The following is a 12,566-nucleotide window of genomic DNA, read 5'->3' as shown; positions in this document are numbered from 1 at the left end:
CATTTTACAAAAAACATCCTCAGAACAAAATTATGGATAATTAATCAACATAAAACATCTGGAAATAATAATTACGAGCATAACTAACAAAATAAAAATAAAAATTGGCATGAAATTAAACAGACATTATTGACATAAGCGGCTGGCTGACACCGGCTTGGAAATTGGTCAGCACTTCCAATATTTTATTGTATATATCCTTTGATATAATCAACAGCATAGTAAGTTGGGTATTTATTTTCATATTTAATATCATTATAATAAAATAATGCATTGTGATTATGTTTCCAAAGTCATTAATCATATTCCTTTGTGCATCCTTATCAGCTGTATCTTTCGGATAAATATTTCGGATGAACTGCTATCTGGGTTTTCAGGCCAAATAAAGTGAAATTTGGAACTGTAAAATAAGAACAAATATAGTTATATCAGATTTAACATCGTTTGAAACTGTGAGCCCTCGTATGACTGTCTGTCACCTTAATGTTTAGTTTTGCCATTGTCTCCAAAATCTCTTCTCATTGGAGCATATTATAGACGTAGTCCAAATAATTGTACGTTGACGGATTTTTTTTAGATTTTTGATATGGCAAATCCTTCACGTACAAATTGTTTAGTATCAAAAGTGGGTAGTTGTTCCGATCAGGATTCCGGGTTAAAGCATATAGCGTCTATAAAATATCATAAAAACAAGAAATATTACCAGATAATGTTATTTTACATTAGTTCCGTACACAAAAAATAAATATCCAACTTATAATTATGAGTTTGACAGCTTTTCTTCATTTCATTCTGTCAAAACATAACAATTTATACATGGCACCTGCAAGGCTTCAGGGCACAGTTTTAAATCGCTCGGAACATTTCGGCCATGGCCGAGTTGTTACGATTGTATAACGAGGTCTATCTCGAAGCTTTGTCGGAGGAGGCCGAGTAATTACGATTGTATCGAGTTGTTCCCCTTCACATAATTGTTTTCTGTGTCAGTCAACTTTCATTTTATTGGAAAGGTAAACAACTTGTTTTAATGCATTAAATGCTTGTTTAGTGCAAAATAGCATTTCACTTACATGGTAAAATATGAATATAACTCTTTATGATCAATTTCAACCATAAAATACTTCACATAAAGCAATTTCAATATTTTTAAAACACCCCCGTTTTTTGCACATTCCCGTTTAGACGTTAGGGATTGGAAGAATCCCGTATAACACGTCTAATATTTTAGACTAATTATAGACGCCATTAGTATGACCACTGACAGAGTTCCCACTCACATAAAATATTACCGTAAATGACTGGGTATTAGACGCACTTTTTTCCCTCAGATTTTGATGCAAAAAAATGCCTGCGTATAATACCCAGTAACAATTTTTTGAACTTTTTTTCTGATGTCAATTTCAAGCCGAGAGTTTGTTTAGATTTATGTAGAAAGGGATGTTACTCGCGTCATATTGATCGAGTATATACGGGTTAAAACGGCAGTTGAAGATCGGGATACGGTATATCGTAAGACGTTTATAATTTCAACAAAAATATTTTATATTTGGACACCCATAATTATTTCCCAAAATAATTTATTTTGCGTACCTAATTTTCGGACACCCAAAGGACATCAATCATAACTTTCATAGTTACCAAGTTTCACAGACGAAGAATATTGATTTTTATCTTTACACTGCCTAGCTAGATTACCTAACCGTATACACCACTGTGACAATTTAATTAGTTACTACCCATCCTAAACGATTTATTGCCTGTTGAAAAGGAAGTGTGATATATTTATTTGAGGATTAATCAAACAACAAGGGCAATCAAGGGATTAAGAAAACATCGACATGGCATGTTTGTAAAACGATCTGCCAATAAGCTTTCAAACTTGTACCACACTTATAGACTATATGAAGCAATAATTGTACAGTTATACATTAATCCTGCATAGCAATGTCCATGCTCTCCACGAGATCCTCGTGGGCATAACTGTAAGTTATGTGACGTCACACAGTGTGACTCTTTGATCTGAAGCCGATAGAATGTGTTTATTCAGTTCAGTGCATGTATAAAATGGTGTTTTAATTAACTTCATGAAGGATTTACACTTATAGGCGTAATAAATAAGTTTATGACCATTGATTACTACGGATAAATTAATAAGTGGTAAAAAGCAAACATGAAGAAAAAAGGCAGGTTAAACAAACATGTAAATAAAATGTAAAAATGATAATTTTCTATGTATTCGGAGAGCGAAAAAAATAATTAATTTATGGTGTCCAAACCTTGTGAATTACGGTATTCAATATTATTTTGAATAATAAATTGAATTAAACAATAATCAAACTTACATATAAAAAAGCAAAGTTGGGCACTGTCAAAATATTTTTTGCTTAACATAACTTCATTCTCGACAGTATGGTTTTAAAGATAACCATCGCCATTTTCACGAAAAAAATTTTTTTTGTCACTGTCAACAAACATGGTGGCTGAAAATGCCGGACGATTTTGACATTTTTTCTATGCGTCTTTTAACCAAAAACATAGATTAAAAGTTTTTTTCTCGGATTTTTCACAGATTTTTTTCCCTGCGTCTAATACCCCCTATCGTCTTATACCCAGTCATTTACGGTACGTAAATCACTCAAAAAAAATAAAAATCACGCATTTTTCACCCGGTACAAGATCGCGCACACAGGGCTCGAATTTAGCACTCGCACACTCGCAAAATGCGAGCCAAAATCAGAAAATGCGAGTTGAATTTATAGACACTCGCAAAAATTTCCGAGTTCAAAATGTGCAGAAAATATGCAATCCTTGAAATAGATATGAACATAATCGGTGATTAATTCCTGCACAATTAGATATAAAACTAATTTTATAAATGCCTACTTTCGTTTTCTGATAAACGCAAAGAAATTGATGACGTAGATTAACGTTATGCACACAGGCAGGTACTTGTTACTATGTGGCAGGTACTCGTTACTATGTAGTTTTGTAGACTGGTCTTTCGTTTCCATTTTTGGTGGCGGTATTTAGCGATAATCGTATCGAGACACAGTCTGTATAATGATGACAAGCAAAAAGATAAGTTTTTTTTACGCGCGTTGATTCAAAATCGCTAACGGCTGATGGCTATGATCAATCAGTTCCCAAAAAGAAGCCAAAATGAAATAATCTGTCTGTTTAAACTATTTCGAAGTGGAAGAGGGAGTTGAACATTAAATTAACCATCAACACAGGTGACAAAAGGAACAATTACAAAATATTTTGCACAGACCAATACTGGCCTGATTAGAATTCCTCAGTACGTACTGTCATTGTTACATATATGATGAAATCGTTTAATGTACAATTACATGATAAATCATTAAAACAATTAAACTATACCTTAAATTATTGTTTTCCATACAATATATTTTTTTTCCTAGCAAACACAATGGTTTGCCTTAAAAAATGCGAGTGAGTGTCTGGTTTTGAAAGTCGAAAATTTAAGCACTCGCAAAAATTTGCGAGTATCAAAAAAAGTTAAATTCAAGCCCTGGCACATCCGAAAATCATGGGGGCAAATTTTAATTTTTGTTGGAATCCCACACCGCATTCTAAAAATAGACATGACAAATTCTATCTAGTCCCATCGATTGGCTCAACTGCAGATTGATGTCATGACAATGTAGACAGGTAATATTTTTTTACGCCTGGCGAAAAGAATGATTTAAGCAGCAAACGTTGTAACCAACTACACATCAGATTTCCGTCTGCATCCAAAATGTCGATGCAATCAAAGCTGACAGCGTTTGGTTACAGAGAAAACAAATCCAAATTATCAAGTAATCCCAACAATGAAGCTGTGCAAACTTCAAGGGATGAAACAACAAGTGCAAAGATTAAGAAAAAGTATCCCAAAAGATTTCAGAATAAGTGGTTTGCTGAATTTTCGTGCTTCAAATTTGACTCAGAAAACAGTCTTATGCATTGTTTGACATGCTTAAAACAGAATACGAAAAGTACAGCAAATGTATTATAACTGGCTGTAAAAATTTTCAACGCTCAGGGATTGAAATAGTTGTTAAGTAACTCATTACAAAACTAACAATTAAATTTGTTATACAGTAAATTTTCAATATATTTTTTTAAAAATATTTATTTATTTCATACCCCGAAAAATTGCATTTTACCGCCATTTTTTTACCCCGGTTGTAAGTTTACCCTTGAAAAAATAGTAGGTGGGAACTCTGCCACTGACCAGCATAGCTGGGATGAATTCTTAAAATCTCTAAAAACAAAGCCAGCTAACTAAATTGCAAACGTCTCAGTCGCTGGAAGCAGGGGTTGGTGCAATTTTTCCAAAAAGCTGGTACCCTTCAGCAAATGTTGATATTTGCTCAAATGTCATCTTTGAAGACTACAATTTCCAATCATGTTAGTAACGTGATTGAGAATTAATTACAGCTTAATTGCTTGATTGGTTGATTGACATTATCACATGATGTCAGGGTTCTCAATAAGTTTCGGCTAAACCGTCTTAAATGGTAAAGTAACCGACCAGCTTCTACTTATTTTACTGAAAATTCATTTAGTTTTCCAAATTTGAACCGGCCCTATTGCCATTTGAACCGTCCATTTTGGCCGGCAGCTGGTTCTTATTGAGAACACTGTGATGTTATCATTGTATCATTAAAAGGTCAACATATCCACCACTTTTGTTAAAGTTCCAGTGGCTATGTGGACTAGCTGGCTGTTTTCTACTTTTTTCTTGACCTTACCAGCGTGGATTGGAACCCCAGTAAAACCAAAATACTTTTTTATACTGAAACTGTATTTCATTTTTGCATTTTCGATATCATAGAGTAAAATTATGATAAAGTAAGCGTTTTCAGATGCATCACCGGGAAAAATAATTTTTGGTCCAAAAACATGAGCAACTTCAAATTAAATAAACTTATTCTTAGTTGCAGTTGCTGCCTTGAAAGACATTTGTCAAATTTGTTTTTCACGAATGAACACAAGAACAAGTATAAATATATACTAATTGCATATTACCATATCATTTATAATACCATACATTTTTTATACCCCCCAAAACAAAGTTTGGGGGGGGGGTATACTGGAATCGGGTTGTCCGTCTGTCCGTCCGTTTTTTTTTTGTCCGGGATTCATCTTTGTCGTTATTGAACAAATCTTTTTCAAACTTTCAGATATTAATGGCCATGATGTAAACTTGGGCCTCTGTGAAATTGGTACGGGTCACATGACCCTGACCAGAGTTATCTCCCCTTGATGTGTTAAAGTAGGCAAAATAAGCCCTGTCCGGGATTCATCTTTGTTATTATTCAACAAATCTTTATCAAACTTTCAGAAATTAATGGCCATGTTGTAAACTTTCGCCTCTGTGAATTTGGTACAGGTCACATGACCCTGACTGGAGTTATCTCTCCTTGATGTGTTAAAGTAGGCAAAATAAGCCCTGTCCGGGAATCATCTTTGTTATTATTCAACAAATCTTTATCAAACTTTCAGAAATTAATGGCCATGTTGTAAACTTTCGCCTCTGTGAATTTGGTACAGGTCACATGACCCTGACTGGAGTTATCTCCCCTTGTAGGCAAAATTAGCTTTGTCCGGCCTTACTCCAGGGCAAACAACCTAGACATGGAGGGGTGGGGGGTATTCGTTAGCCTATGGCTTACAGTTCTAGTTGGTATTTGTAACTTAAAGCATACTTTCATTTTTTTGAACAAATTGAATTGCAATTACTAATTTATAATAAATTGATCATTTTCGGTAGGCAACGATGGATCCAGAGAGCATTTTCTGGGCTGTGTTTGTGTTTATGTGGCTGGTTTACCTGTGGGAGACCTACCTTTCATACAGACAGGTAAACTCAATACTATAAAAAACGGCACAGATTTTTACTTAAAATGTTTAACAGTGGTACAGAATGCTTTGTTCTTGAATGTTTTTCATTGTACCGCGGTATTATACTAGTGTGTGTACTTTTACATGTTCTTGTTCTTTGATATGGATAATAGTATGTTGCTTATGTGGTATATAATAACTGTTCAATAATAAAACTGGGGCCGTATTCAAAAAACATCTCATTATAATAAGTCATTTCTTAACTTTAGTTGAATTCCTAAAATTTTCATAGTCATATTTTAAGGGTACTTAGTACAATTTTTTTTAACATAAAGTATGTACATATATTTAACATAAAACTAATGAAAATATTATTAAAGTATTTTTGATATAAATAAGTTATTATATCATATAATGAGGGAGATACTTAACTAAGAAAAATAACTTAAGTTAGGAAATGACTTGAGATGTTTTATGAATGCCTGCCATGGTCTTCAAATGTCCTTTTTGTAAATAGTTGTTTTGCTTAAATGTCACGCATCACTTAAAAGTCCCCCCATGCTGTTGCCCATATATGTTATCTAGAGGGAGCTGTATAGGACGGTGATCAAGATTCCGCAGAACCTGGCAGGTGTGATGGACCAGGAGACGTTTGAGAAGGCACGGCTCTACAACCTTGACAAAAGCAACTTTGGCTTCTACGTAGGCATCTGGGGAGAAATAGAGCACTCCGTAAGTTGTGAGCACTGAGATATTCCATTGCTTATCAAGCTGTGTAAGTTTATTACAAAATAAATTACAGTCAGAAATCTCAAGTCATGAACGTAATTGCCTCAGTTTACCTCCTTGCTTGTAGAATGATTTCACAAAAGTTCTGTTCTTGTAGTATTATGATTGCATTGTGTGTCTTAGTTCTAAAGCTACACATGTTTTAAAAAAAAAAAAAATGTTTAGTTTTGGCGTTAAAACAACTGTACTTATTTATAAGGGTATGCCATATAACTATAAGTTTCTGTTATTTTAACAATCAAAATTATATCATGAACACAATACTATTGTTCATAACCATCAGAATTTCTACAGTCTATTGTCACATGGTTTAATATGTGATCTGGCGCAAGCACACTTGTCTTTTCTGTTCTTGTATTTTACAAGGTATTCAATACCTTGCAAGAAAGTAACCACTGAGTGTGCGAAATAAAAAGGCACAAAAAAGAGCACAAAGCACTTTTGATTGAAATTGATCAACATCAGTGACAAAATAGATAGTGCAAACCATTATTAATTCAGAAATGGATAGCTTTGTTGTATGAATGCTTTTTGACTTGTATGTACATGTATACATACATATTGTTCAAAATGTAGTGATTCTCCTAATATGGAACGAAATGCTTTTCGATAGAAAACACAATTTTTGGTTGATGTTTTGTTATCCAACCAATCATGGAACCTTATTACTGGAAAGGAGCATTATGGATTTCATTCTTAATGTTAAGCCATATAAGCTGATCTGGGACTGTGCAGCTTTTAATATTACTTTATGTAAAATAATTGTAAAATAATAACATAATTCCATGCCTTTCATGTTTCATATTTCAGCTGATTCTTATATACGGAGGTATCCCATTTCTGTGGAATGTAGCAGGTGACATGATGCAGAATTACGGCTATGATTCATCCTATCAGGTGAGATGGAAATGGTTTGTGGAATATTGAATTTTACATTGTTTGTCTAGATTGGCCGTCATATAGGGATCTCTTGTCTGTTTCGCTAATATTATGGGCTGCCATCCAATGCTATTTATGCCATTTAAATATTGGTAAAATTATACGTTACGGTTTTACATGTGTTTATAAATATATTATATAAGATAGGTTGATTACTGAAGAAATGTTCCTACTATTAATTACTGATGTATATTTGTTGCTTGTGATATGGACTATATTCATGTAGAGACACTATGTTCACTCTATTTCATTGATGAAATATGTAAAAACACCACTGTTAGTCAGTTAACTTTCCTTCATTGGTGACAGATATACATCCTTGTATGAATATCTCCACAGATCATCCAATCTGTGTTATTTCTGACACTGGCCGTGGTTTTCTCCACGATAACCAGTATGCCCTTCACTGTATACAGTACCTTCGTAATTGAGGAGCGACACGGATTCAACAAACAGGTGATACTGCAATTGCCTTTACATTTGAAGCCTTATTTATGATATTTTTTAACTCCATTTTGTTAGCATGTTTCAACTTTGCTATAGCTTGATATTGCATTCAATTTTTATTTATGTCCATGTTTGTCTTCTTCACAGGCTTTGTACATGGAGCACATGGCTGTTATTCTTTAAAACTAACACTTAAGCATTATACTTCTACACCGAAATCAGTCATTTTTGTGTGTGATGATGTAGTCCGCTGGATACGTTACATTATAGTACAGTTCAAGAATATATTCAAGTTTTTTATTACCAAACTTATGTTTTTCCATATTAAGTCACAAGTTGCTTCTTCTTTTAGACCCCTGGCTTCTTCGCCAAGGACCAGGTCAAGAAATTCTTTGTGTCCCTGGCCATCGGGATGCCGATCACGGCTCTACTGATCTACATCATCCAGATGGGCGGAGACTACTTCTTCATCTATGTCTGGGTCTTCCTGCTTGTTGTCTCCCTGGTTGGTACCATGAGTATAATATATATGAAACAAAGTATTTCCTGCCATTCCACAAATATTAACAAAAACAACATTTCTTTAGTAATCTTAAAATTGTATTGGTGAGCGTAAGTGTGAAGTGAAAACCAAGCTGTTTTGTTTTAAGTGACTGTGTACATGTTCATTTCATGAACTAGTTTTCAGTATACATAAATTGGTAGTTTAATTGTACATGTACATGGTATTTTGTAATCTTTAACATCTTAAATGAAGTATTGCCCGGTGGTGTTTAAGTACTGCAATTACTTAATACAATCTTTTTAAAAAAAATCACAGCATAAATGGTTGAACCAAAGTATTGCTAATTATACAAGTATGTAAAACACTTATTAAAAAGAACTTTGAAGATAAGTCAAACACAAAACACACACCGTTTCAGTTGATGATCACCATCTATGCTGACTACATCGCCCCGCTGTTTGACAAATTCACTCCTCTGCCAGAGGGAGATCTCCGTTCAAAGATTGAGGAGCTGGCTAAGAGTATTGACTTCCCCCTCACCAAACTGTATGTGGTAGAAGGTAAGACCTTGTTACTTTTATGTGTTAAAGGGACTAGACACCAGATGGTTCCAAAATCTGCAAATATAGTATTTCCTTAAAACAAGCCTAGACTTGTCAATGCAAGCTAGTAGCAGCCAAAAATACATCCATTTACTTGAGAAAAAATGTCGCTGTCAGTGTCTCTGCTAGTTAACCCGTTTAAAAAAATACACGTTATTGTTTTTCTGACAGCTTGAACACACTAAACTGTCAATAAGCGTTTTAGCAACTCATCCTTTTCAGCAGAGTAATCCTCTATTTCAAAAAGTTCAAGTATGTATATTAAGCATGCGAAAACAGTTAAAAAGTCATAAATATAAGATTATATGATTGGAAAAGGATAAGAAAAACAATTTCTGAATTCTATCTCGTTCATCTTAAATAAGAGACTCATGAATGCCTACTGGTAGGTTATTTATGTCATTGTTTAATCATTGATTTGCAAATCATTTTACAAAAACTCGCATACCATATTAGTAGCACACATATATCTATGATGGGTGTTATATCTTTGATTATTTGAACAGTAGGAATATTATCCCGTGCAGTCAGAGGTAAAGAAATCCGATTTCAAAACACCATTGCTCATTATGACTCATTTTGTTGGTGCATTTACATAGGAAGAGGACAAAGAATTATGTCAAGCAAACAATCAATGATTAATCATAGCTTGAACAGGAAAGAAATCCATCAAAAGTTGCTGTTATTGGCTGGTTTGGCAATTATATTAATAAAGGTCAATGAAATATAAAGTTGATTACAAATCATTCGGGTCATGTTTTGTAAATTTCCACATTGATAGTCATTGCAATTTCACAGATTTGTCAGAAATTATGTCAAATGGTATATGATGTTAAAGGCAACAATTTTAAGTCATCATTTAATACTCTGTAAACAATTTACTACTCATGCACATGTGTGACAATGCATGCGAATATTACAGGCTCAAAGCGTTCGTCCCACAGTAACGCCTACTTCTATGGTTTCTTCAAGAACAAGAGGATTGTGCTGTTTGACACTCTCCTAGAAGATTACTCTCCCCTCAATGCGGACGGAGAGAAAAAGGTAGCAACATATATAAATTAATTTGACCTCCAACATCGTTATTGTTGCACATAAAAATAAAAATGTGGACACACATGACTCTTGAATCACTTCTTTTGGAAATATGAGATTTATTAAAGTTCTTGCTTTGAAAATTCACTGATATTATTATTTTGAATTTTTAAAACATGGGCTGTGACTGTCTTAACATTATTGGTGAACTCACCAGTAACAAGCTTAATTCTATATCCCTCAGGAGGGCGAGACAGATCCTGCCCCTGCAGAGAAGGCCCCCACAGACAGCGATGACAAGCCCAGCGATGACAAGCCCAAGGGCCACAAGAAGCAAGGCTGTAACAATGAAGAGATTCTCGCCGTCCTGTCCCACGAGCTTGGGCACTGGAAACTGGGGCACATTGTTAAAAACCTTGTCATTTCTCAGGTATGGCGCTCTATTAGTGGTTTCATGTATATAGACATTTAATTGCCAGTGGGCCCATTGTTTAGATCACATTTTAGATATTAATGTTCATTGCAATGGACTGGTGGCTGTATAAAAATAAATATCTTTGTACCTGTCTAGTTGGCAATAACTGTATCATATTTGAACCAACTATGGATGTTTTCTTGAAAGTGTCTGTAATCTGTGTGCCTTTAAATCTTTGAGGTATTTACTTTAAACTTCACATACCAATAGGCAATATAGAAAAAAAAGTGCTGAGCAAATAACTATAACTCTTGTTTCATCTTTATTTGTTAACTAACTAACCTGTATTTCTAGGTGAACTCGTTCCTGAGTTTTGCTGCATTTGCGTTCCTGATAGACCAGCAGGTCCTGTACTCAGCGTTTGGCTTTGACTCCCGTCCCACCATCATCGGTCTCATCATCATCTTTCAATATGTATTCTCACCATATAACGAGGTAGGCAATGTGAAACTAAGTCTTTTTCTCATGTACAGCTAAAGATTCAGGTAAGATAGTTGGAGTCTGATCGCATTAAAGCTTGAAATACATCTTTAGAACCAGGCCATTGCAATAATGTAAGTAAAGATAGGCGAGAATATCTTATACTTTCATTGTACATGTAAAACATACTTCTAATGATTGAATAATGAATCAAAGATAATTATTCTCCATATTGCATCTCATTGAAAACTGTTTATCACTGCCAATAAGGAAACTAGCATTAATTAGATATAGATATCCACAACAATACGTCTTTTTTTCAGGTGTTGTCATTCTGTGTGACCATGCTGTCGCGGATGTTTGAGTTCCAGGCTGATGCATTTGCGAAGCAGCTGAGGCATGCTGCCCCTCTCAAGACCGCTCTCATCAAGCTGAACAAGGACAATCTAGGTTTCCCAGTTAATGACTGGCTGTTCTCAACATGGCACTTCTCCCACCCGCCACTTCTCGAGAGGCTGAAGGCCCTTGATAAATCAGAATGAATGCTCAGCTCTTCTTGGCATTGGGACGCTTTATTTGATAATCACCATGGCAAACTTATTAGTCACACTTATTAGTAAAATCATGTGTTGAAATTATTCGGGAGAATGGAAATTTTAATTTTTCAAAACCAGTCAGATTGGTTACTGGTAATATATTGCTATGCTTGTTAAGGTCTATTTATTATCTGCACAATTTCAGCAGTTTTCAATACTGAAGATATTTAAATACAAATCCTACAATAACAGAAAGGTGTGTTAGTATCTGTGTTTTTTTATTGAGTTGTCTTATTTAAGAAGGGTTACGGTAGTTATTATTAGTTATTATTTTGTAGGAATATCTTATAACAATTTATATATGAAGCATGAAGCTGAGGTAAGCTATAAACCAAAGCTATGCCATGTCTCAAGTAAAGAATCAAATCATTCTGTCATAAAAGGCAAACTGTAACGTCCAAATTGTACTATAATAAGATGTATTCAAGTGACGATAAGTTCAAAATTTACAGTGTGTAGAACACTAGATGTTGCGACAGCTGTGTATATATGTTTGAAAGTTATGCTTGTCAATACATGCAGTGCATTTTTTAATAAATAAACTGATTTTCACTAATGCTGTTTCCATTGCATGTAGTTAATGTTTGTAATGTTGAATTAACTTCAAAATGAAACATTTCATGGAGTATTGCAAGCAAAACAATAGTCCCCTACTGGTTTTGTAGCCAGAGTAATACAGTGAAACTGCGTTCCCTCAAACAAGCGGTCGTTCGAGAACCGGCGTTCCCTCGAGGTCGGAGCTTGGTCCCGAACTTTTTTCCTTCTATTTTCATATAAAATATACCCACGCTGCATCGAAACCTAATTATGTCGAGCAGTCGAGCAAAATCCTCGGTCCCAAGTACACAAATCGTGCACAAAACCTTATGGCTCCCTCGAGGACATAAGTTCACACTTTTTCCCGAACG

At 34.6% G+C, this 12,566-nt stretch overlaps 1 protein-coding gene across 1 annotated transcript; it reads left to right on the top strand.

Annotated features, from left to right (window-relative positions):
- Positions 1 to 120: 120 nt before the first annotated feature.
- LOC128238823 (CAAX prenyl protease 1 homolog) lies at positions 121 to 12,214 on the top strand. Its single transcript, XM_052955088.1, has 11 exons — positions 121 to 221; positions 5,780 to 5,869; positions 6,436 to 6,582; positions 7,450 to 7,536; positions 7,918 to 8,034; positions 8,378 to 8,530; positions 8,949 to 9,090; positions 10,055 to 10,176; positions 10,412 to 10,597; positions 10,937 to 11,077; positions 11,386 to 12,214. The coding sequence occupies exons 2-11, from the start codon at positions 5,786 to 5,788 to the stop codon at positions 11,602 to 11,604; spliced, it is 1,398 nt and encodes a 465-aa protein (XP_052811048.1). The 5' UTR covers positions 121 to 221; positions 5,780 to 5,785; the 3' UTR covers positions 11,605 to 12,214.
- The last annotated feature ends 352 nt before the right edge of the window (positions 12,215 to 12,566 follow it).

The sequence above is a fragment of the Mya arenaria genome, chromosome 6 (assembly GCF_026914265.1).
Source record: "Mya arenaria isolate MELC-2E11 chromosome 6, ASM2691426v1".
Lineage (NCBI taxonomy): Eukaryota > Metazoa > Mollusca > Bivalvia > Myida > Myidae > Mya > Mya arenaria.
This window is presented reverse-complemented; position numbering and strand designations above follow the sequence as displayed.

What these genes read in the sequence shown, in the direction of transcription:
- LOC128238823 (XM_052955088.1), top strand. Translation starts at nt 5,786, where the DNA reads ATGGATCCAGAGAGCATTTTCTGGGCTGTGTTTGTGTTTATGTGGCTG. An exon ending in GACACGGATTCAACAAACAG is followed by an intron (nt 8,035 to 8,377) that starts GTGATACTGCAA and finishes TTCTTCTTTTAG; the next exon opens with ACCCCTGGCTTCTTCGCCAA. An exon ending in AAAACCTTGTCATTTCTCAG is followed by an intron (nt 10,598 to 10,936) that starts GTATGGCGCTCT and finishes CTGTATTTCTAG; the next exon opens with GTGAACTCGTTCCTGAGTTT.